This window comes from Myripristis murdjan, chromosome 10 (genome assembly GCF_902150065.1).
Source record: "Myripristis murdjan chromosome 10, fMyrMur1.1, whole genome shotgun sequence".
Classification (NCBI taxonomy): domain Eukaryota; kingdom Metazoa; phylum Chordata; class Actinopteri; order Holocentriformes; family Holocentridae; genus Myripristis; species Myripristis murdjan.
In genome coordinates this window covers 12172970-12195716 of record NC_043989.1, presented here as the reverse complement: position 1 = coordinate 12195716, position 22747 = coordinate 12172970, and the positions used below count along the sequence as shown (strand labels likewise).

The window sequence follows — 22747 nt, the reverse complement described above, 5'->3', positions numbered from 1 at the left end:
ACACACACACACACACACACACACACGTGCAGGCACCCATGCACCCACCTGCATCAACGTATGAACTCTCTCTCTCTCTCCCTCTCTCTCTCCCTCTCTCTCTCTCTCTCCCTCTCTCTCTCTTTCTCACACACACACACACACACACACACACACACACACACGTCTGGTGGCAGGCTGGTTACTATGGCAACCTTCACCTCATAAATGCTCAGATGGATAATAGTGTGTGTATGTGTCATTTTGGCGCTTTGGTTGGGACCAACTGTAGCACACGGCAAGGGTAATTTCAGCAACAGTCATGCATGTTTATTCCAACATCGAGGAAGCTAGTGTTGCCCAATGGGGTTAGCGGGGCAGGCCAAACCTTTCAAAGCTGAAGTAGAGTGTCTCCACTGCATCTAGTCATCAGCCTCTGACCCCCAAAACATCCTGCAGTTCATCTGTAAAGGCTGAAACAAACACTGGAAACAAACCTTATAAAACCAGGGTCTGAAACTAACTTTCTGCTGAACCAACCACTGTGTCTGGTGGATGAAAAAAAAACTTACCAAATACTTAAACATTTTATTTTCCACATAATATGACATATGAAAACCACAGAACCACATTAACATGTCTTGTCAAAATTTTCTAAATATTGTTTTAAGAGAAAATAGATTTCACAATATGACTGAATGAACAAACATGAGTAGACTAATTATATTTTGACATTTTTTTTCTCTAACGAAGGCAGGCTTACCATAGTTAATTATCTGTGAGTTATCAGTCAGTTATTATCAGCTGTCTTCCTCTTCAACATTTTTTTTCTCACCAACTCCTGCAATCCCATTGTTTGGCACAACTGACCATGTTAGAAAACTGTGCCAGTGATTTTCATGGAAACATATAGACTAATGCTGCAGCAGGTGTCCTGGCTGCCCCTGCACAGCAATAGCCTAACAAACACAAGGATTTGTAGGAGCAAAAGCCTTGTTTTCTGTAATTGCTGCTGCTGCATGAAGTCACTTCTACAGTACATTTAGTTGATTTTTTCCTTTTTTTGGCAGCTTGATTTTAACATGACAGTGTGACAATTATCTGCCATAATCTACCTGCCATGATCTAATTTGGGAACTAATTGGGTGTTGGTGTCAGCTTTTGAATTGCAAGTGAAATTGAATAATCATAATCGTCTATATATTATACTGTATTCTAAATAGTGTCATATTTTCATTCCAATCAATCCCAATTCAATTTGTACTTTAGATGTCAGATAATATATAACTAAGAGTGATATTCAGAGTCAATAAAGGATGTAGAGGAATTCTCAGTTTCTTTTGACAATGAAATGTCATTGGAGTCCATTGTAGTTCTCATGCTGGTATCAGCGCCCACCTGTGTCTAACTATGTATCAGAACACCCTGGGGGCGACTACATTGGATCGTACAAGGCAGCGCCACGTTCATAGCACAATGGTGCAGTGGCTGCTCTGCTGTGGGGCCCTTGGTACTTCTCTAATAATCTACCCAGCATGTGTTTATCTTTGTTGGACCAGGTTGTGTGGAGGAGGTGGTTCGGGAAAGGAAGGCAGGCAGAATCCTGCCAGCCTGCATGTGAGGAGCCCGCAAATCCAAAGGGATTGTTGGCTTTGTGTGCATGTGTGTTTGTGTGTGTGTTAGGCAGAAAAGTGGCAGCAATACAGTTATGGCAACAGGAGTTACAGTTTGACTTACACATACATGCGGCCACAGACACACAGACACACACACAGACACACACACACACACACACACACACACTTAATTGCAAAAAGAAAAAAAAAAAACCCTCTCTCGGGCTCCATTGTGTCTAATGTGTTCAACGTTAATCTTACCCTTTGGGGACATTTGCTGTTGTGTTAATTACACACCACCAGGAGCCCTCATTAACACATACATACACACACACACACACACACACACACACACACGCGCACGCACACAAACACACACACACACACACACACACACACACACACACACACACACACACACACACACACTATACGCAACTTAGATGCAGAGTGTAGAGGGGCAGATAAATAAAGCAGTCCGATATAAGACAACCAAAGCTAATGAAGAATTTACAGAGAGTGGGGTCACTGTAGACTGCTTGAGGTCAACCCGTCTCCCACGCCTTTAATGAAAAAACCCAGCCTCAGATGTAAAGAGAGGGGTCACGGGCCCTGATGGCCAGTGTGCCCTGCTTAGTCATCCACTACACTACTAGCTCATCACAGTCTGGCACAGGCCCATGCCTCCAACACTGCACAAGCTTTGGCTAATGCGAATAGTGTAAGGCAAACTGAAACCCTGACGCACAAACAATTAACCCCAGAGCATTTTTCACTGGCCCTCTTGCCGGCTGTCTGCCTGTTATCAGCTCTCATTAGCGTCTGCTGCTTACTGCAGTCATTAAAACTATGGAGGCAAGACTTTGGAAAAAATGCATACATCAATAACAAAAACAACAATAACAATAATAATAATTAAACTGTTTTTATTCCTCATATGGATTGTAGCCCAAAAAGCTGCAAACGGCAACTTTGGGGAGCACAACTACAATATTTTGAGGTAGCTCATTTCCTGCGCAGGGAGTGTACCCCTAGTGGGTAGAAGACCACCCATGTCAGGGACAGAGTAATGGGCTACAAAGTGACCCCTGCGCACCTCTCTTTCCCAGGCTTCCACCACACTGCGGGAGCTCTAATTGCATCGCTGGGGAGCTACACACTTCCAATCGTCAATTATGGATACAGCTGTAGTGGATGTGTAAAAGATGTATGGCATTTCCCTGGGATAAATTGCTCTAGATCGATTGAGCTAGGTAACCGATGAGAGAATGGAATGGCACCAAAATTGAATTCTTGACTACGTACGTCCATTGGTATGAGAATATGTGGGTGCGTGTGCAGGCGCATGTGTATATTTGCTTTGAGCAAACACTTTAATGGAGTGATCACACTTCAAGATGTCAGCATGTGTGTATTCCATGCATGATATAATGTTCCACTATGTGTAATAGGATGTATTAATACATGATTAGGTGTGTCTGGCTGCATGTGCACATTTGAGTGTATGTGCATACAGTATGAGTCTATGTGAGCTTGTGTTTTGTTATTGACTGACTCCCATTTAGAGTCTTCACTGTGCAACATATAACAGCACCAGTTATACACAGTGTTAAATAAATACTTTGTATAAGCATAGATACCCAGACAGACAGACAGGCAGACAATAGCTAATACCAGTCTTAACTCAATAGCTACTGAAGTAAATATGAATAATACAGCATCCTCAGGAAGAGGAGCATGCATATAAGACTCTACAGCTTGATGCCCCACTGTCCATGAGCATATGATGATTGCTACATTTGTTCCACGCACTGAAAAATTGAAGAAAAAAAGAGAATATAGAGGAACCGGAATATCACATCCACAAGGTATGAACAATTCCCAATGCTATTCAGCCAGCTGACATCTCCATTTCAATACAGCTCAACACAGATGAAAAGTGTAATACGTTCACCACGTTTGCTTTGGACATGAAATTCCGACTGTGCTTCGCAGCTTAGTGTGATTAAAATTAAATCAAGACATATCAGTCCTCGAAGGTTAATTTGTCGTACAGACTATGTCTGCAGTGTCTCCATCCTAGGGATGCCTGTGGCCTCAGAAAGGTTAATAAGCTGTTTCACCTCAGCCAGACATGGATTGGAGGAGAGGTGGAAAGGTGAAGAGGAGGCCAGAAGAGCAGAAATACCTTAATGCAAATCCACACAGTCAAACGAATGTCTCTGGTCTTCAAAACCACTGGCTCCCCTATACTTAACAGTCTCCAACCATGGTTTTACCCACACTTTATATCCAGCAGAACATTTACACATGGACTTGACACCAGTCAGGCCTCATCTAGCAACGAGCTAGTGGGGTCAGACTTATCGACTGGGTGTGGAAATGATGCAACACCTCCTGGAATACATCCTGCTGTGGCTCAACTGCATGTCCGCTTTTAATTCTGACACCTTTGTTTTGTCTTTCATACCAGTCTGACTGCATAGTTCTAGTAAAGTTTTAGTTATTTCATTTTGATTTAGTTGGCAGTAAGTCAACTGAATCTTTGATTGTATTAGTCTGGTGTCATTTTAATTTAGTCATAATTCAACCTCAAGAACTAACACTCTAAGGCTGATTTATCTTTATAAGGCGACAAATAAAATGATGTCAGTAGAACAGAAAAATGTGTTGTTCAACAATGTGTTGCACCTGTTCAAAACGTTCTGTCATGGAAACAGACTCAGCTGAGCGACTGATTTATTATTATTTTTAATTGTATTATTTATTAATTTGTTTATTTATTTATTAATAAAATGTTAGTGGCAAAAGGTTTCGTTAATTTGTAAAATGATATATTTGTTTGAAAAGAGACACCAAAAGAAACTGACTCCTGAGTAAAACTGCTGCAGCACTTCCTCTCCTCTGCCTCCTCCTCCCCTGTAAGAGAAATTTTTAAACTTCCCCCTCCTCTGCCAAATCAAACACAATGTAGTCGCCAGCAGCCATCTTTCCTAAATGAAGAAGCATCGAGCTGGTTACCATAGTAGAGATGAAAGTTTGTGCCACAACCTTTTTCTGAAGCTTCAGTTGAGCATAAAACTTTTGTTGTTGTCAAACACCTTTTGTAAGATACCTGTCATGTCTTACAACCCGACCCTTTGAATAATCATTGATTTGCAACTGGAAGAACTTCTATTTGGCGCTGGAATTTGCGGAAATATTATTGCACTGTAGCGTGCAAAAGACAACGACTGGGAAAGCAAGTCTGGCCAATGAAAGGGTCACAGTATATGCCACATGTACTTCTGTTTGTTGTAAATAAATACAAATGGACTGACATACCAGGGCAAACATGGGTTTTAGTTCTTATAGCAGTCAAATGAATCAGGGAAACTTGCACGCTTTAGTGTGTGATCAAGGCTGGCTTCATGTCTATGCGTGAAGGTGTACAGTAAAAGCAAATGTAGAATTCCCTTGACCCTGCCTCTATTACGTAACCCTACCTCTGTAATGTTACTGATGTAGCTCATTCGTTTGCTTGTGTGGGAGGAGCAACAGTGCAATAACAGTGCAACACCGCTGTAAGAACTAAGGCTTTTAACAGGCCTGAATCTGAGCATGTGTGTGCATATATGTGTGGTGTGTGTGTGTGTGTGTGTGTGTGTGTGCACGTGCGCGGGTGCTAGCGTGTGTGTTTGTGTATGGCAGCTTCGCAGCAGACCCAAGCACCCTTAGGATTTGTGAATTCTCTGTTGTTTGTTTATACAGGGAAAGACTGGACCAAAGTCAAACAACAGGCCAAAAACATCATTAAAATAATGGTGCACATTTACAGCACAGACTTGTTTGGACTTCTGCACATTCATCACACTATGGTTTTAGGCTTTTCTGCAGCAGTATCTGTGGTTGTACAATGTGTGTTTAATAAAACATGGTCAAAAAGCAGAGAACAAAGAAAGAAACCATCTGCAAAAGCTGCAATTCAATGAACGTGTTAGCTCCAGGCTTGCTGTGCCGCAACACTGTTACATAAACACTTTCTGTAATTTATTTAAATAATTTCACCTGACCGTAATTTCATCTCCTATTCTCATGATTTCACATGTCATTTTAAATCATCATTTTAATATTTATTGTCAAAGGAAGAAAAAGACACAGTCACTGAAGTTAAACATGGAGGAAATAAGAATAAAACTGTCAAAATATGCAAGGCATGCTTGTTAGATTAAGAGTCCCATTATGAGGACCTTTGAAAATCAGAAAGTTAATTTCTTGTCATTCATCTGCACCGAGCAAAGAAATAAATCTGAAGAGTTGAATTGCAAGCGAGGAGAAACCTTGACTTCTTTCCCCTTTCATAAAAAAGATTATTAAAAAGGACATCCTGAGAGGGAAAAAGAGAGAGAGAGACACATTTATAAAGACAGTCAAATACATAATGTGAAAAAAATGTTTTCAATAGATAAAGTAGAAAGACAATGATTAGATAAAAAAAGAACAGAGAGACTGAGTTTAAGTCAGGGGGAGATGACAGGGAAGGAAGGGTAGTAAAGGAAGAACAGAAAAGGACAGTGTGGGAAACATGGGAAGTAAACAAAAAGAAAGGGAAGAAGCAAAGGCTAACTAGCAATCTGCACATCCCAAAGGGAAACTTTTAAAAGTGCAACAGACAGAATATGTGCCTCCCGCCGTGAGACGCTCAGTCTTCTGGACAGCCAGAGAACGGCTTTAAAATCAGTCCTTTCTGTTGTACACCCAGAGAAAATCCTGACACCGGGTCTCAACCCAGCATTCATTCTCTGACTTTCTTCGTACTGCATCTCTCCCTCGCTCTTTGGCAACATCCTTTTATGGGCCCTGTGTATGTAAATTCCCACAATTTGGTAATACTTGCTAATAATTATTACGTAATTTTTTTAATGTGTCTGCGCAGTCAAAATATTACTGCTCATACAAAGTATGACTGTGCTTTAATTATGATTATCAATATTGTTTTTTGTAATTATTATAATTCATTTATTTATTCATTTATGTATGTATGTATGTATTCATTCATTCATTCACTTAGTTTTGAAATTTTATTCATCCCAATTTATAGCAGCAAGTGTAAACGCTTTCATGCACTGGATAGACTTAGAAGTACTATGTTATAAATCTAAATTAGAGAGTAACAAAATGGACATTAATTTAAATGAAAACATTGAGGATTATTACTGTAGAACTGATTAACGACTTCCCTAGCAATTGTGAAACATTCATGAGACCCAAATGTGTAGCATATATTATAAAAAAGTCCCTGTAATAACAGTTTACTGCAAACCCCTTAAAATCTCGTGTTTTTTTCTTTCTTTCTTTCTTTTTTTTTTTGTTCTTCATCTTTGTCTGCAGATCACAATCTGTAATCAGGCTTTGCTGCCTACCTTACTCTCTCCCTCCCACATCTCAACCTTTCCTGTCTGTGCAGTAATTTACCTTGCTGTGGCTAGAGAAGTCACGATTGTTTATATTCAAAGAGGCACCATCTTGAACACGCAGGACTCTGATTGTTTACTCGTCCCGGCTGTGACATCACTTTGCTCTCTCCCAGTCCTCCTCTGTCTCCACCATGTCACTTTGCAGCCAGATTAGCTGTGGGAGTGCCACCCACTGGCCCACTTGTAGGCCCAAACCAATTCCACCGAAGAGACTCAAAGATAAATTAAGCATAATAACATGTAACCAAGTTGGCAGGCTACTGTGCAGTGTCGGCCATTGCGCTCGTCAGGATAGCAACGGGGCTCGTGTGCACTTTTTGATCTGTATGGAAATGGCGAACCAATACCCAGCCAGATCTAAAGCACATTTGGAGGGGCTGGAGATGGAAAACAAATGAAAAACTGAGACACAAGTACAACATTTGCAATTACGGCTGATGATTTCTGTTAACAGCATGGCCGACAGAGTTTTCGTTCGATCTCATTTAAGAGGAGATTATGAAATACAGCGGGTGGTTGAGTTGTAACAGCTTGAAAAACAAACTATTTCTACAGGCCTATCAGAGAAAAAAAATACCAACCATTGCTTAAGTAGAAGAAAAGCTATCGGTCCCTGAAATTAATACCCGGCAAAGGAAGTGAAAACAAAGCTGTAAAAGTAGCCAATATAATGTCAAGAGTTTAATTGAATCACTCTGAATGGATCTGAGCAAAGTATGCCATTATAGAGTAGGAGTGTGTAAGACAATCAGTAAGGATGTGTTCTTATTTGTGCTTTTATTGTTTGTTTGTTTGTTTGTTTTTGGGACAAGCTGCCTTTATGAAACACTGAAATAAACAAATTAAATGAATAAATAATTAAATGACTGTGTTCAGCTATTATCACTGAGTATTTTCTATCTGTCACAGAGCCAAGGGTTTATCAGCATAATATGAATTAATACACTTTGACTTTCACAACCTTACTATATGTGTCTGTCAAAAATGGGTCAATCCTGGGCAGCCGTACATCGACACATACAGCGAGACAGCAGCATGCGTTCCCATAAAAAACGCAAAGCTTTTGTGCTCATACTCCCCAGCTGAATTAGATATGCATTCCATATTCGGCTGTCTGGGATCATGGGTGTGAGATAATGAGGCTCCACATGGATTTTCCATACCAGCAAAGTCCTGTAACATTGTTCTCTTCTCAAAGGCAAGTCCCACTGTTAAAAGGAATCCTATCACTCAATTGGGCAAGCCGCACAGAGACAGAATACACACATAGAGTTACACAAACATACACACACACACACACACACACACACACACACACACACACACACACACACGATAAACGCAAAGTTTCCAGTTCTTTTAGCATAAGCTATAACTATCGTTCCCCTCTGAATATGTAAACTTCACCAAAAAAGATGTTACCATACTTACCATACTTTTTTCTGTTTGTCTTTCATTCTTTCTTAATTTCTTTAGTGATTTAATTAGGTGGTGATTTAGACGGAGGAGTGCCGTATATTCATGATACCTCAAATGACAAATAAGCTGATTATGGTAAAAATGAGGACATACCCCAGATACCCCGCGGCTTGAACTGATCTGAATGCACAAACACGATATACCGATGCATGCTGTGCACACCGCCCCAAAAATAAATTCAAATATAACTATCAAAATGTATTACTTTTTTTCCCCTCTTTTTTCTCTTTTTTTCTCTTTTTTTTTGTACAAATAGATTTCAGCATGAACTTCAGAAACACTCTATTCTCAGGTACACAGTGCACTTTAGATTGTGGAAAATCACTTCAGGGACTATATTTTTTTTCTTCTTTTTTATTCCTTTTTTTCCCAAACCATATCAGTATTCAGTGAGGCACCATGCTTAGTAGGTACAGTGTATGTTCTTCAAAGTATTGTTGCAAGGACACTCTTCAGCAAACTAGAGTCTGAACAAAATAGAGTTCTTCTGCTATGACAGTGCAGAGAATAGCGGTGAAAAAGTAACAGCACAGGATCAATGAATTAATAATGAAAAAGTGAAGGGGGTTACCCAAAGATGTTGATAAGTTTAAAAAAAAAAAAAAAAAAGTTTAACTTTGAGGGCCAGTGAAGGTCTAGATTGAAATAATGTTGAAAGATTGATATCACAAATGCAAGTCAGCGGAGGTTTTTCAAAAAGAGTCAGCAAAGATAAAAAGAAACAATAATATAGATGCACACTGGGTATTTGGTTTATTTTATATTTTATTTATTTTGGGAGAGAAAGATTTTTATGAGCATTGCAACGTACCTGAAGGCACATTAAAGTTAGCAGGGTGTAGACTTGGGAGGCTGTAAGAGGCGGTATCAAGGAAAGCTAATATTCAGGGGGCTAAAGTTAAAGTGCACTGTGATAGCAAGAATGGCTCTCATCTGAGAAGAGAAGATTAAAATCAGTGGGACATCACAGCTAGGCATTATGAAGTATGAATGAGAGGAAATTCTCTCTCTCTCTCCCTCCCTTCCTCCCTCTCACACGCACACAATAGTCTCGCTAATGTACAATAAACCAATTACATGTCATTAATATTTAAGGGCCTAATTTCCATTCATATGTGATGTATTAAAAAAGTGCAGGGATGAGCAAGGAAAAGGGCTGACCCTGAGACATTCACAGTGGGTCGGCCGCCCCAAACAGAGAAGGGCGTTGTGTGTTTTATTGAGACAAATGTCCCCTGCCTGAGCGAGCAATTAGAAAAATGTCCTCTCTTCTAAAATGAGGAAAACAGTTACCATTAGAGACTTTTTTCTCCACCCCAAAATGGGATAATACCCACTTTGCTTTGCTGGAAATAATAATGGATGTTTAATCTGGAATGCACTAATACACTGGACTGAGTGAAGGTCCTGAGTTAACAAAACAATTCCCGAAGGGGAAGCACATTTTCACAGACAGTGATGAGGGTTTACACAATGACTATATGGCAACTGTGATCTTGTCTGGGGCAAAGCACTGCTGTTAGACAGCGAGTGAGCACACACTAGAGAGAGAGAGAGGCAGAGTGCATGTGTGTTTATGCGTGTCTGTCTGTATTTGTCTTCACTGGTGGGAAGCTGGCCGACCCTGACTCCTGATGGACACAGGCAGGTCCAAAGAGATGGTTTCAGAAGTAAGCAGTGAAACAAAAGACATGAGAGTAAGCAAGAGAGGGGGAGGCATGACAGGACGGTGCCTCTCCTGGAGAAAAAAAGCACGAGATGAAGATGCAGAGGAAGCTGCTCTGGCGGATGCTCCCTGCTCTCAATAAACAGAATTAGTAATAAACAGCCTTGTCCTCCAGGGAAGCGTGGCAAACCATCAAGCCCGAATTCCCCACACTTTAACACATAGCATATCTGAGGCTCATCATTCTGCACCAGCTATTAATACAAGGCAGATTAATGGGAGAATTCCACAGTGAGCGCCAGTGTCTTGAGCTCAGCTTAAACTCATTAGACAAAGCCTTTATTATATTGTGAGTATATGACGAGGCAGAGCTCCAGCGGTAGTGGTTGGGATGGGTCTTTTCCAGAGCAACAAGCTTTACAAAGGTTTCTATTAACAAGACATATTGTTTGTGATGAATACAATATATCTGGATTAAAAGATTTTGAGTGTCTCTTATTGTTGCTGTGTATCCTTGAGGCCAAAACTCATGTGTGCATAGACTTACACTGTGCTGCCATTATACGGGTCCTGCACATCACACTCAGTTCAGCAACAGTTTTCTCGTTTGACTGAGAGGCTGGTAAGTGTCATGTGAGGTCGCTGACCATGCGGAAGTGCTTTTGATCTGGCGCCCGGGTCAGCCCTGGTGTTAACAGAGTTATTAGGGGACTTATTAGGGGGAGCTAGACAGCCAGCTAAACCCCCCACTGATTCCATCATTACTGCTGTTGTAGCAGGGTCATTACCACCCTGCTGCTGGGGCTTTGTAGCAGGGATTGAGAATCTGCTGGTGTGCGCACCACATTGGCTCAGTGGGTGGAGTGTGTGTGCGGTGGAGCTACAGGGACAGAGGTAAGGAAGAGGGGGTGTGAAAGTGGAGAGAACTGTTGAAGGATTTGGTCAGATCCCATGTGATAAATGAGGGGGAGCCTGACCACAGCCATCTTCTTTACTCCAGATTTGCCCCGCTATGTTTTCCAGATCTGACCTTTACAGTGATAACACAAGGTTTAAGTGTCCTCCTTGGTACTGAGCATGGAGGATGTAACAACATTGCTACATAGTAACAAATTGAGATATTAATTAAATATGGCACATCTGCAAAGCATAAAATACAATTCTCAGTTGAATTTACTTCACAACTCAAAACACCGCACATGATCTGCACACATGACCTACCTGGCTTAAAAATTCTCCAAATATTGAGAAAACCAGAAAACACTACATGGAAAAGATTGATTTTTTTTTTCTTTGTGTGCTCTTTGAAAACAGGCTAAGACTTCCTTGATATGAACTATTTATTAATTTAGTAGAAGCCCCTTAGCTGAGGCCTCAGCAACTAGTCTTCCTTGGTTCCACTTAAGGGGTTCATAACAAAAGTGTCTGAATACACCACTAGTACTACTTGGATGATAGTAAAGACTAAAATCAGGAGTAGACATTGAGTTCACTGAGTAGATTCACATGATTTGAGTACAGCGGTTTAAATGTTTTGTTTATTTAAATTATTTTTGGCGTAATCTTATATATAAATTTTTATTTACATATTAAATTTTATTTACAAATCAATATCTAAGCTTGTTAAGACTTGCGATTAAAAACATGTTTCCCCCTTAAAATAATCTTGTTTATTGTTGTTGAAGAGTGCATTTTTGTTTCTAAACAATAACCATTGTTGTGTTACCTTAACACAAACATGTAATAAATACATAAATAATGAATAATAATGCATACATTAAAAATAATAATTAATGTCTAATGATACCTAATTACAAATGCTCAGATCAGTCAGGAATAGGTAACAGAGGAATAGGTGAAGTAGCCTAATTCTCCTTTATTAAAAATATGCAATAATTAATATCCCTGCATATGATGGAATAGTGGTATCAGAATGTCCCAGACGCCACCAAATTTAGGCTTTTATGGTCACAATTTTCTCTACAAGGGGCATGCCCCCTATATTGCATTACATTGTTTATTGGTATTATAATCATGTTAATCTATTGGCAATGTTCTAGTGTGTTTATATAATTCCTTGATTTACCTTATCTGACTGCACTGTTTCTGTTCAGAAGCCCAGAAATCATCAATAAAATGTGACATACGTCCTTTGTCCATCAACAATTGATGTGGGTAAAGAAGGAAACATTTTGGAAGACGGGAGTGTAAAGTTTGCCAACATCAATCTTGTTTCAAATTGAACTGCAAAGTCCCAGCTGAATGAATTGCTTTCAAATGCAGCAGGCCATGGCAACACACATTCAGTCCAGAAGTGAATCTGATTTGATCCCAGGAGCAGAACACAGGCACAACCTACTGATTGATAAAGCCAAGTGAGGGGAGATGAGGGTAAAGGGAAAAAAAGAGAGAGTGACAGAGCCCTCTGAATAGAGAAGGATGGTGAAGTAAAAGGGGGGGGACGATGCAGCCAAGAACAGGCAGAAAATACGTCAAGGACAACAGAGAGAAAAGAGGAGAGAAAGAAAAAAAGTATAACAAGCAGTTTCAGTTGAAAATGAAATAACACTATTAAGTGGCTACATTGCTCTGTAAGGCCCATTGAAATAGGACACAAGAAACATTGTGCAACAGTACACTTGAAATTCTGCAAATAGTGCTAAGTACTGGGACAGAGAAGGAATTATATGGGAGCAACTTATGAGGTCGAGGTGAAGGGGTTTAGAGGATTTACTGACCTGATCACCCCAAGTTCAGTTTGCGTAAGAGGAATGAGCCATATGGGTCTATTGAGTATGGCTGGGAATGAACGTGAGCTAGATGACCTGAAGGAAGCCCCTCTTCCTGCTGACACAGCTCACCACAGATCAAATTAAAATTTCACTTTTTCCTCATGAAGATCTGAGGTTGATCCACTGAGACAGGCAGACTAATATTAGTCCATATCAGTGAAACCTGAGCAAAGCTCTCAATGGATGTAAGAGTTAAAGGATTGTGTGCACATGTTTTCAACCAGTCTCCACCTAGTACACAATTCAGATGCATAAAAACGGGCAGGAGAACAAAAGCATTTAGGGTGGATGTATGTGATACTACACAACCAATTACTACTTGATGCCGGCAACAATGATTTGATGGCAAAATATCTGAAGCTGTCAAAGATGACATCAGCGATCGAGGTGTGAGATGTGCAACACAGGTGAGAGTCAGACGATAATGATCAGTGCAACAACAATTTTCTACCCCTTGAATCTTCTCAAGATGCAAGATTTAATTTGAGAAATGCTGAAAGCAACAACAAGATTAATGATATTCACTATATTAGAGTATAAAGTTGAAACTAGCTATGATTTAGTCCTCTACTAATACTGGGAGGCTGAATCGCTGGGCTTTTACTGTTGTAGCAAGGTAGCCTTAAGAGCAGTGTTACATATGACTAACGTCATTTGAAAAGGTAACTATTTTCTCATCTGACACCCACTTGGATGAGAGATCTAATTACTAACTGAAGCCAGAAGAGATGGCTTTGTTTTTTTGGATAGAAGCCATACAATAGCAAACACACCAGCATATTGCAACACTGGTAATGCTCAATATATTTGCCATGGGGAAAGGTACTATGTGCCTCAACTTAAGCGCAAAATAAATCTGATTCAGAATACAACAATTGTGTAGGTAGATATCTTAATTTAAACTGATATAACTAATTAATTAAGTACGCAACATGTTGCCAGTACCCCTATGAGCTATCAGCGAAGGTTGATGTGTGTGGCATTTACCTGAAAACTAAGAGGCACTTTTGAGTTTCTCTGGTTCTCATTGACAGTCAGGCCAAAGAACCATCTCATAATAAATGACTAAAAAACTCCTTCAAGAAGATGGAAGCAGAGCTTGAAATCCCTGTTGATTATCATTTCCTTTTCTTGGTAAAACTCATTAAACAGTGGGACTCATAAAAGCAGCAGGGGAGATGACAGTCTTGCATTCTCAGTTGTTTTAGAGGCCTCTGAGTGCAATAAGCATCTGAAAATTGGGGGCTGTTAAGAAGATTCTTTTTTCTTCTTCTTCTCTTTTTTTCTTTTACGGTCATAGTGCTGTTCTCCACCACTGCAAGTAACAAGCAAGATTCCCAGGGAATGTGGAGTTAACAGAAGCCTTTTTGCACCATTTTCTGAGGGCAGCTCTGCGGGGAAGGCATTTACACCTGCTTGCCTCATCTTTCACGATACACTAGTCCCCCAAAGTGTGCCTTACTTATAAATATCTGCGTCTAGATGGGGGGAAGAAGGGGGCAACAAAAAAGCGGCAAAGGAAAAACCAACAAGTGTGTGTGTGTGTGTGTGTGTGTGTGTGTGTGAGACAGGGAGAGAGAGAGAGAGCGAGAGAGTGCGAGTGTGCGAGAGTGAGTGAGTGAGTGAGAGAGAAAGAGAGTGTTATATAAACAACAGTGGCAATTTTCCAGACAAATGAAGTAGGTTTCCACCAGTGAACTGTTTGTCAGATCAGCACAAAGGATTTATGGTCTGTAGTTACATTGAGAGTATGAGACCTCAAGAATTAATTTGGCTATCCTGGCTCTCTACACCTGAACCCCCTACACTGGCAGAGACTACACCAATATCATTTAACCAACTTGACATGGTTTGAAAGAATACCCACTATCTCAACAATTAGGTCAGATTGGAGGTGGAAGTAAGGCTGGGGTGTTTTTGATAAAATGTTAAAATGTTTAAGCAAATTTAAGCTTACGTATCAGACTGCATGCAGTTGAAAGATTATATTACATGAATTATGAAAAGGTGGAAAGAAAAAGATAATGAACTACTATTTCATTTTGGTAAAGTCCTATCTAGCACCTTTACTGCAATACCATCTACATCAAAGGCTGTCTCATCGACTTTTAACTCCACCGACAGAGGGAAAAAAACAAGAGGTTTTAGATATCAAACATTAAACAGCATTTTTCATTCATGAGCGAATCATGTTCTGTTTCAACAATAGAGGGAAAAGAGCTGATTCAGTGAAGTCGCTGCAGGGGTAATTGATAGGGATCCAGCAAAGGTAAGTCCCAGGGGAAATGCTGGATCATGAATTCCTACCCTGCCAGCGGGAACACGGACTATCTATAGAAGTCCTTTTTTTGTCCCCTTCTAAATGGGTGAGAATGTAAATGTAAAAGAGAAAGACATGGAGCAAAATTTAAAGCTCAGTTAAAGTCATGTCTGCAGAAAACAGCAAAACAGCTGCATTTCAAATTTAAAGGCCCACAGAGAGATGGTGGAGAGAGGTAAATAATCTTAAATTAAGACGTCTAAGTAGCATTATGAGATAGTTAACTGCCTGTTCAAACACACCCACTTTGCCTGTTAAAATTACATCCAATTTATTTTAACTAACGTGTATTCTACAATGATATTGCTGATTTTCATGAACATTTCAAAAATATCAGCCAAAAAATAAAATAAATAAATAATAAATTAACAGGTTTCACCCCAAAGTGTTGACTGCCTGTCACTTCAAAAATGTCACACTGAGGATGTTACAAACAACTGTGTCTACCAGTTTATCCCACGGTGAAAGACAGAGGAGAGTGACATGGCTCCCAGGCCATGTCATTAAGCCTAGCAACAACTTCTTTCCCCTTCTCGCACTCTTTCCATCTGTGTTATTTCAACAAATCACCTAGCGGCTGCTGATGCAAAATTGTTATTTATTTCATGGTACAAAAAAGAGATGAGCCATGTTTTGTAGTACTGGAGGCTGTGAGAAAGACAGAAGAAGAGGCTGCTTGTGGGCTGACTGGTGTCCAAACAGACGATTGGTATATGGGAAACGTCAGGGGCTTCTGGATAGTTATATCTACACACCCTGACAGAGCTCAGATTTGACTGTACTGACTGTTCAGTGTTTGACAGGGCTCTGACGTCTCCCCCTCCCACTGCTACTAGAATTAGAGGAGTGCACTGCGCACACACGCTGTCAGAGAAGTGGAAAACACTCAAATTGTCATGGGAGGAATACATCAAGCGCCTTCACACACATTCTTCCATCCAAAAACAAACTTGCTCTGTACTGCTTGTGTTATTCATCAGCAAGTTAGGTAGCCTGGTTGTGTATCTGAGAAACAAACTGGCCGGGACAGAGAAAACTCCCAGAGCTTCCTTCACAAAGCTTCCCTCCTTCCCCGATGGAGGACTGGCCTACTGGACTGGAAAAGGCAAGAAGCAAACCAAGCATGACTGCTCTCAGTTCACACACATACACACAAGTGCACGTTTGCACAGACTCATGCATGCACACACACACACACACACACACACACACACACACACACACACACACACACACACACACACACACACACACACACGCACACACACGCACAAAGCAGATCACAAACTACTCAATGGGTACAAAGAACAAATACAATGTGAAGCCACATTGCATTTCCAGCCTTCTCACTGACAACGCATAAACACCCTGCAACAACAATATTGGTATCCCTAATTGGCAGACAGACTTGAATAGAGAACATCCAGAGACAAAGTGTTCAAAGGCAATGGAAAAGAGCTGGTTTTAAAGATAATTAACATTTCACTGAGACAAATGGTTTCTTAAAGTGTCAGGACATGAAAGCAGTTTGGCATCCGGTGCCTGGGTGGCTAAATGAAGCACACGTGTAGATTAATTAAGGAAGGGGAGAAGAGAGATGAGGCCTTCTTACCTTTGGTCCGCGAGGAGAAGACGAGGGAGAGCTGAGCAAAGAGGTCAGGATTCTCAAACTTTTCTTCTTTGACTTTGATCCAGAAGCAATTCTCAGCCATTTCCTGGGGCACAATCTGCAATGACACGAGGATTCCACTATCACAACAATCAGAGGCCATCCTTCCACCAACCTGACACTCACAAAGTTCTTCTCACTGGAGATGGGATTGTGGCTGTGTTTGTGTGTCTGTGACAGTCTGCGTGTGTCTGTGTGTGCCCATGTACAAATACACATGCACTTGCCTGTACATTTTTCTTGTTTGTCAGAGTTGTGGCATGCATCTTGTTTGTGGAAACTGCGGCACTTAAGAGACAAATTTCTGATCAATTTCAGACAATAAAGTATCTATCCATCCATCCATCCATCCATCCATATCCTTGGTATTAGTGGCAAGGAGAAGACCAAGAAAGGTGCAAGAGGAACAAAGCCTGCTTTCATCAGGTCACAACTGTACCAAGTATCCCAGTGCTTATGCCAGTATCTAGCATATATAGCATTTGACTCCATTAAAGCACAAAGGAAAACATAATGTCAATGAGAGGGTAAACCTATTGCATGAAAATGATGGCGGTCAATATGACTGAACCAGACACATGACAGAGTTTGCTCTATCTGGCTGACCTTCTCTGAGGTGTGTAAAATGTGTATTTCACTTTTGCCCACAACAAACCAACCGAGCTTCTTCAAATAGTCCATCACTCCTATTGTACTTGGACCTGCATGAAATAGTGAGGCGAGTAAGAAAATATGTAGCCCCTACACATGGTCATGATATCATACAGGCACCCAAACCCACAGGTTCAAGCATATGTATGCACAGAATGAGAGTGGGGAATGAAAGACATAAACAAACCCATAAAATGATCTGCACTGATAACTGGCCACTATAGTGTGTGGCACGTTTTTAGTCTTCTATACAATTCATTAAGTGCAGTGGTGATGGCACTTAACATGACACTGCTGTGGCTCTTCATTGAGGGTCTCGACAAGTAGCTGACTTTTTGCACCTGTGATTAACCCCTCAAAACCACAGTGGCTAAGTACAAAAACAGGTGTAAGGGCAACACTTGAACAACACAAAAAGAGAGTTCCAGTTAAAGCTGGCAAATCCTTCTAGAGGCCATACACAAGTGGTGGCGAGGGCAACTGTGTGTTGCAGAGTGTTATAATAGCAACAATAGGTGTGTTAATGGTATGCTAATGAGACTTTCAACAAGATCTGGTGTTGGTGTTGTCTGTATTGAGTAAAGTGCTTCTGTATCCTTTACTCTACTCAAACAGCAGAGACGATGGTGAATGTGAAGTAAAATGTGATGTAGCAAAAATACCAATGATGCATACAATAGCTATTATCAGTTATCTTTCAGTAGTATATGTAGTACTATATTAATAACTTAAATAATAATAATAAAACAAAACAAAATGATAACGACAAACTAGCAATAAAAAGAGAGCAGTCTCATCTTATGAAGTTAAGGTCCGAAAGGTTTTTACTGAAGGGCTAGTACATTTTTTGATATATACATATCTCAGTATGGATAGAAAGGACAATGTATAAAGATGATTTTCACAATCTACATAATGTAATTGTGCACTGTCAAATTATAAAAGAGAACAAAACTGGGATATGCTGGAAAATGCATTAGTGATGAAAACAGCAGAATGTTTTCACTGCTGCGTATTAACAGAGGTGAACAAGGGATGTGAGGGATAAATTAAATGATGGTTCATTTTAATTGCACTGTTTTTTTCCTACTCCTGAAATTAAGGTGTTTCTCTCTCTGTAATATCTCAATAATCAACAAAGATGAAAATACGTGTGATGATAATCAAATTACAGTGGTTAGACTAAAGTGGTTAGACAATTTGTGAAAATGATACCTTCTACATTAATAAAAAATTATGATAATAACACGTGCTTCGCTTGAGAGAAAAATGGGCCAATTGAGGCAGGAGGAACAGCATCCTGCTAAGTGAGCTAAATGAGGCATTCCCTTGTAGTGTGAGCATGGTTCACATTAGGTTGCAGATATTAGCTCTAATCTCCAGTGTCAAGATCCACTTCCACTATTTCTTTGTATGGTATGCAAGCACGGTCCTAGATTACTGCCCCAAGTCATTCTAACTCATTCTTCTATCTGCTCCCTCGCAATGCAAACACTGTTGATTTTTATGAGTCTTTACCTGATCTTAACTTGATAAGTTGATGGACCATCCGACCAAACTTCTGCATGGCCAGGAACACACCGGCCGACATTAAAAAAAATTTGCACCGACCAAAGCTGACAGTCAGACCACTGTGCGTCACCTGCTAAAACCTTTCCTTCAACACAGTGTGGAGGGAAATGCTGATGGCCAACAAGTATGCATGTTCTGCACCTACATGAGAGGAGATAACTCACTGTCACGTTTTACGCTGACGTAATAGCATGGGTCTGACTCGGCTCCGCTTGGCTCTAGGCCAATGGAAAAGCAAAACCGGTTCTTTGTTGGAACCAGTTAAGCACTAGCTCTAGCACCAGCACCGAACTAGCACCAGGTTCTTTTTGGTGGAAAAGGGGCATATGGCAGGAGGGGGGCATGGTCCTTCAAAAATCTAGGAAGTTCCGTTCGCCTGAGTTCTCTGGTTAGCTGTCTTGCTAGCTAGCTAACACAAGCTGATTTCCCTTTGTCTTCTTGTACCCTGCTTTGTTTAGGGTGAACAGGCAATTAGAGAGCTCTACCTCACTGGTGGCCTTTGCTGAATCTGAATCTGAATCTGAATGCTGAATCGGCCAGTTGGCGCTGACAAGGGCTGATAAGGGCTGACAGTGCAGGACACACTGCGCAAACTAGAGTTAACGAGGGCCAATGTCTGATTGTTGGCTTGGTGTGTGAGGGGCTTATAAAAGATACTCACCGACTCTCTGCATTCCTACCTAGGCCCAGAAGAAATGACAGGGCCTCTAAGAACTCAAAGAACAGTGAGGAAGAGTTTGCATTTCTGGTCATTCACTTTGCTGCTCCCGACAAAAGGCAGTGATCATCCCTAGATCTGGCCCCAGGGTGAGATTGTCCGATGCCAAAATACCAACCACATTCATTGACCCAGACTAATGATGTGAAATCAGTGAATCAGTGAATCAGAACAAACATCTATAAATCAGAAGACCCTTTCCTTTCACAAGCATTTTTTTTTCTCAAATGTACATAGGCCACTCCTTTGGAGGATGTCCTCATTTCATTCAGTTTGGGGGTACAAGGTGAAGTGATAAGTAATCGCAGGATAGTGATGGGAGCTGGGGAACCTGCTCTGCTGCAGTTTCAGAAACCAACTGAGAAATCAAGTATTTTTACAGTGTTCTGTTCCCCTGGATTGATGTTCCAACTTGAGGAGAAATTACAGAACACCACCTCAAGGCTATAATCCCCAGAATCAGTAAAAGTAGAAAAAAAAAAGTAGCTACATGGTTAAAAAGGTAACAAACTATTAATGAAATGAAGACAGACAGACAGACAGACAGATAGATAGGTAGATAGATAGATAGATAGATAGATAGAAGCTTCACTCTTTGAATATCTGATACCCCATTCTCTGACTCTCTTATTGAGACATTATACCTGCATTCACTTTTCATTGACACTAAGATAAGAGTTCCTCCTCTCCCAGTACCTCTTACTACCTCTACTACTATCAAATATATGTAATTCATATTAACTCTTGTCCAACTTGTAGTGGTGGTAGGGGACAGAAAAGATGTGTCTATGAAAAATACCGAGTATATTTTCCTTGCCCTTCCTTTATAAAAGCAAATCGTAATGACTCCTGGCACTTCTATACTTCCATCTGCTGCACACAGAGAAGACAGACGACTCATGTCCCACTTAATCGACACAAGAGACACAGATTGCTTTTCCTCAGGTGGTTATGAATTTCATTTGCATCTCTAGACTCTGATGCCTGCGGACCCAAGGTTAACACACCTGCACATTCACTTGTTCCTGTACATGTGTGTGAAAATACGCTAGACTATGGACATTTGTACAATATTGCCTACACAAGCAATCATATACATACATAATCAGGTATATGGTGCATGCACACATATATCTACCAACATTTGTTCATGCAAGCACAAGCACATTCAAGGCCTCAGCTGGTAATAATGACAGACAAAACACAAATTGTTGTTTTTCTTATTGTTTAGACAAAGGGTTTCCCATTTCATGCTGCTGTATGACTCTGTTAATAATATTGCCTATCACTGGTGCACTTCCCCAGCACAGTGGTGCATTTGCATACATGGGATATTAAAGTGAGGAGACAGAAACTTCAACCTGCAATGCTGTAATAAATCTTGACTCATAGCATTCCCATATTATTTCTCACACTCAATTCTCACTTTACATTAAAAAAAAGTCAGATTTACATAGATTGTACTGTGGTGGCCAGATGTTTAATATACTGTCATGAGTGTTAAAATATGCCCACCATAAATAATCTTCTTTTTTTAAGTCTCATTTAAAATGGCACATTAATTCATGGTTTTGTTTCCACAAACACTGTCACAGTTAATGTGCACCAATAACATAATATCAAGAGTCTTGATTCTTTGGTTATTGCTGTCAATAACTGAAGACCACAGCACAAGGTCACACAAGCATATGCAAAGCACCATTAAATTAATGTTTGGACGTCCTGAGGCAATGGGTAAATTAACTATGGTAAAATAGAGCCCACACAGAAAAGAATGCCCTATTGAAATTGTATTCAAATGTGATGGAACGTTACACAACCGAGTCTTCATTCAATTATGCTAAGAATGTGCAAATGCAAGGACACTTGAGCAGTGAAAATTGTTTACTGTTGAATCTCTTGCAGTGGGTGCTGAGTGCGGAATAGTGTGGCCTGTGGCTGAGTGGCTGTTTGACTAGATTAAGTGTGGATTTGAATAGAGCTTATTCTTGGTTTGGACCTTCAACTATTTCTAAAAGGCATCTTTTCATGCTGTAGGGTTTTTGCAAAAAAAAAAAAAAAAAAAAAAAACCTTCCGGCTTTAAAATAAATCTAACACAACCATTCCTAAATGTTTGTATGTGTGACTGTTAAGAAATTGCATCATATTACAGTAGAAGTAACACTAGAATACAGGAAAAATGTTTGCTTTACATCCTATAAATCACCAGTGGTATCAGTCAAAATAGGAACATCCATTACAATTCATCAGAGCTAGAGTCGGCATACCTTGGACCAGTTGACCCTCTTCATGACAGTTTCAGGCTTGTACGTCTTTTTGGGCTCCAGTCCATAAGGCAATTTGATGACAGGCATAGCTGGAGGTGGTGGAGGCATGCCAGGGCCCCCAAAGAAAGGTGGAGGAGGTGGGGGTCCACACCCTGGGGGAGGTGGGGGAGGTGGAGGCCCACCTCCTGGGGGTGGTGGTGGTGGAGGTGGTGGTGGCATGCTGGCCTGGCCAGGGAGAGGAGGAGGTGGTGGAGGACAGCCACCTGGTGGAGGTGGAGGGGGTGGTGGTGGGGGAGGAGGTGGAGGTGCTGCGCCTGCTGGCAGAGGTGGCGGAGGTGGTGCTCCAGCTCCAGCTGTGGCTGAACCAGCTGCAACCTGCAAATACAGGATAGAAAAGTTAAAGATGGCCCACACCAGCTATTGCGACTTTCTATGGCCCAGTCCATATGTCAATCCACTGTCACCAATGGGCAACCAGTCAGAGTGGCCTTGGTTGACAGAGTGGCCTTGGTACCTGGGAGATGTGACTCAAGGACAGTGTGGCATGCAAGTCAAGGACTA

At 40.8% G+C, this 22747-nt stretch overlaps 1 protein-coding gene across 5 annotated transcripts in view; it reads right to left on the bottom strand.

The window, feature by feature from the left end:
- The window catches only part of diaph2 (diaphanous-related formin 2), a 415888-nt gene that overhangs the window by 235383 nt on the left and 157758 nt on the right, over positions 1–22747 (bottom strand). For all 5 annotated transcript variants that reach the window (XM_030062123.1, XM_030062125.1, XM_030062126.1 and 2 more), the window contains 2 exons: positions 22187–22561; positions 16921–17035 (listed from right to left, as the gene is read on the bottom strand). In XM_030062123.1, the coding sequence (XP_029917983.1) occupies positions 16921–17035; positions 22187–22561 (490 nt within the window). The remainder of the gene's footprint in view (positions 1–16920; positions 17036–22186; positions 22562–22747) is intronic.